A 2,639-nucleotide genomic window follows, 5' to 3' on the forward strand; every position below is an offset into this window, starting at 1 on the left:
ATTTTTCAATACACTGATACATTTTCTTATAATTACCTGTATGAACCTGTAGGTAGGTCTGGGAAAGTTGCCACTGGCTCTGTAGTATTAACAGTCTCGCTGGAATGTACAATAATAATGATAATACTCACTGATGACCATTTCGCCATTCGTTTTACACGAAAGAAGAAATCAGAAAGTACTTTTAATCACAGCTGGCGAACATTAGCGCTAACAACAACACCAGCCACAACCACAGAGCTTAACTCAACCAATCAGAAGTAACATAATTCACCTTGCGAAAAATTCTTCATGATAATAATATTCCATAATTACTAAAAAAATTTCCATTCCATTACATTACATTACTATCTTTAACAGGAATAGTATTCATTTTTGAAAATCAAACTTTCTGAATTATAATTTAAAGTGACATGTATATGCCATGGACAAATTATACAGTTTAGTGCATCACATGAGGTTTTGTTAAATACAATTGCAAATATGAAGATCCATAATATAATTCCAGAAAGCTACGAGGAAGTATCTAATTTATAGCACTCTTATCAGCATTCCTGGAAATGCATTAAGCACTTGCTTAAACAAAGTTTCACTACAGTCCGTGTTCACCTATAATCCGAGCACATCACCACATAGCGCAGGCCAGGACCATTGTGCAGCAGGCGGGGCAGAGGGCGCCACATCACCGTCAGATCCATGCGTGTCAAGTCTTCGCTCCGGTTCACCCGAAACGTCCCGATGTCCACCTCTGGGGCTGCCCACGGCGCTGTGACAAGAAGTAGCAGTGTCTGGGTGTGGTATTGTGCATTATTGTTGTGCTGGTATCATGAGGTAATACTGTTATGGTTGTTTATGTATGATCGTTACTGTTTCGTACGCTATTGTATGCCCTTGTTGTGCTGTATTGTACTTAAGGATCGCTATAATCTTTCTTTTAGTGTAGTGATAGACTGTCCTGTGAACATGGTGGTACTGCTTTTCCTGTGCACCATCGTACAACTGCTTTTCTTATATATGTTTCTAATACACATCGAAGTGCACAAAAAAGGGTTTGATATTTAACTGCTCACTGTGTTAGAAGTTACCTGTTGGCTTTACTTCGACTTTCCCGATGACGGTGTCGGACGACCAGCCATCATCCCAGTGGCCGTCCGGAGCGGTGTTCCTTCGTCCGGAGCGGAGTCTCAACTTGATCTCGTAAGTAAGCCATGGATATGGTATATGAGCCTCCACTTTCCAGGTGCTGCTGTTACTGTAGTTCCCTATTGTAGCCTGAGTGAATGTCGCGAAAGCTCTTATACAGAAATTGATCATGGCAGAAGGTTTTTTTTTTCATATTAATAAACACGATTACAACGTACTGTTGAAGAAAAATACAACTTAGAAGTTAGTAGTGTTATCACAGTCAATCAGCTCGGCAAAAAATAATGCACAAAGATGAATAATGATACTTTTCGTGAACTAGATACCATACATTGAGAGGAACAGGAGGGTCAAGACCGCGGAGATCTAAACGGTAGAGGAGCCCCGGAGGAAAGTCCCTCAGGGGAGAAGGGGTCGTCCAAGTCACTAAGATCTTCATGGGAGACTTCTCTCCGGCCTCCAAGTCTTCAGCAGGATTTGGTAACACTGAAAATAAAAGACTGAAAGGAATAGGTATATTTCCCGAATAACAGTATTAAAATTGTTGTCAAATTGCTGTCGGCTCTTTTAGCGACTGGTCCCTAACAGATATATGGGTGTAGCATCTTGCTGAAAGAATACAGAGAACTTACTTGCAGCCCAGTTGTCAATGATATGGGGGAATTTCGCGTCTCCAAGAACGTTCTCGGTCATGAAGATCAAAGTAGGGTAGGGGTCCTCTGGCCTGTACCCATTGTCAGTCGTGGCAACGCATTGGTTGTTGCCGTTGTTGCAATGCCTGGGGGGTTTGTAATGTGGGCATAGCGCCTAAATAATCTCTTAAGGGAGCAGCTCCCCACGAAAAGTGGTATTGTATACTAAAGCTTCTTGTGATTTATCGCCTTATTGGACTTTACATCATCATCTCTAAATAACGAACTAAAAAAACGGATTTCCAAATTTGGATTTTATTGGTACCCGCCTTTAACGCACACGACAGGGGAAAGGGTGCACGGTGAAACTCAATATGATTGCCATTATACCAGAGATATGAAGTCCATATTAAAGCTCAGTGTACTTTTGAACAACACCCCTGCCTTACCATGTCTTGTTGTAGGGAAAGCTCCAAAACATTATCTTGGGCAGGGTTGAACGGCTGCGTCCATGACATTTCAGACATCCCATTTTTGCAGATATACATGTTAAGTTCTCCACATCGGAAGGTGGCCTGTTGGGGAGACGTGTGTATAGTCCCCGGTACCTACCTTTGGGAAAAAAATAATAAATAAATGAAGTAATGCTACAGTTAAAGGGAAAATGATTTGTGAGGTAATAAGAAAAGACCAATGTCGCGATTTCTGTTCCCTTTTAAAGATCCCCAAGTTCACTGTAACAAAGACAGGTAAGAGAGAGACGCATTCAACAACAACAAAAAATCATGTGAGGTAAATGAATAAAGAAAAATAGGGTATTAATCAGTAGATATATAAAAAGGTAGGCAGACAGGTAATGAGATA

General features: G+C 41.0%; 1 protein-coding gene across 1 annotated transcript in view; it reads right to left on the reverse strand.

Moving 5' to 3' along the window:
- Positions 1-2,639, reverse strand: part of LOC119592569 — a gene marked incomplete at its 3' end in the record, with an annotated part of 18,718 nt that overhangs the window by 6,130 nt on the left and 9,949 nt on the right. Inside the window, 8 exon segments of the mRNA XM_037941446.1 lie at positions 37-99; positions 610-766; positions 1,086-1,272; positions 1,475-1,629; positions 1,776-1,921; positions 2,225-2,254; positions 2,256-2,289; positions 2,292-2,350. Coding sequence (XP_037797374.1) covers positions 37-99; positions 610-766; positions 1,086-1,272; positions 1,475-1,629; positions 1,776-1,921; positions 2,225-2,254; positions 2,256-2,289; positions 2,292-2,350 — 831 coding nt within the window.

This window comes from Penaeus monodon, chromosome 30, assembly GCF_015228065.2.
Source record: "Penaeus monodon isolate SGIC_2016 chromosome 30, NSTDA_Pmon_1, whole genome shotgun sequence".
Lineage (NCBI taxonomy): Eukaryota > Metazoa > Arthropoda > Malacostraca > Decapoda > Penaeidae > Penaeus > Penaeus monodon.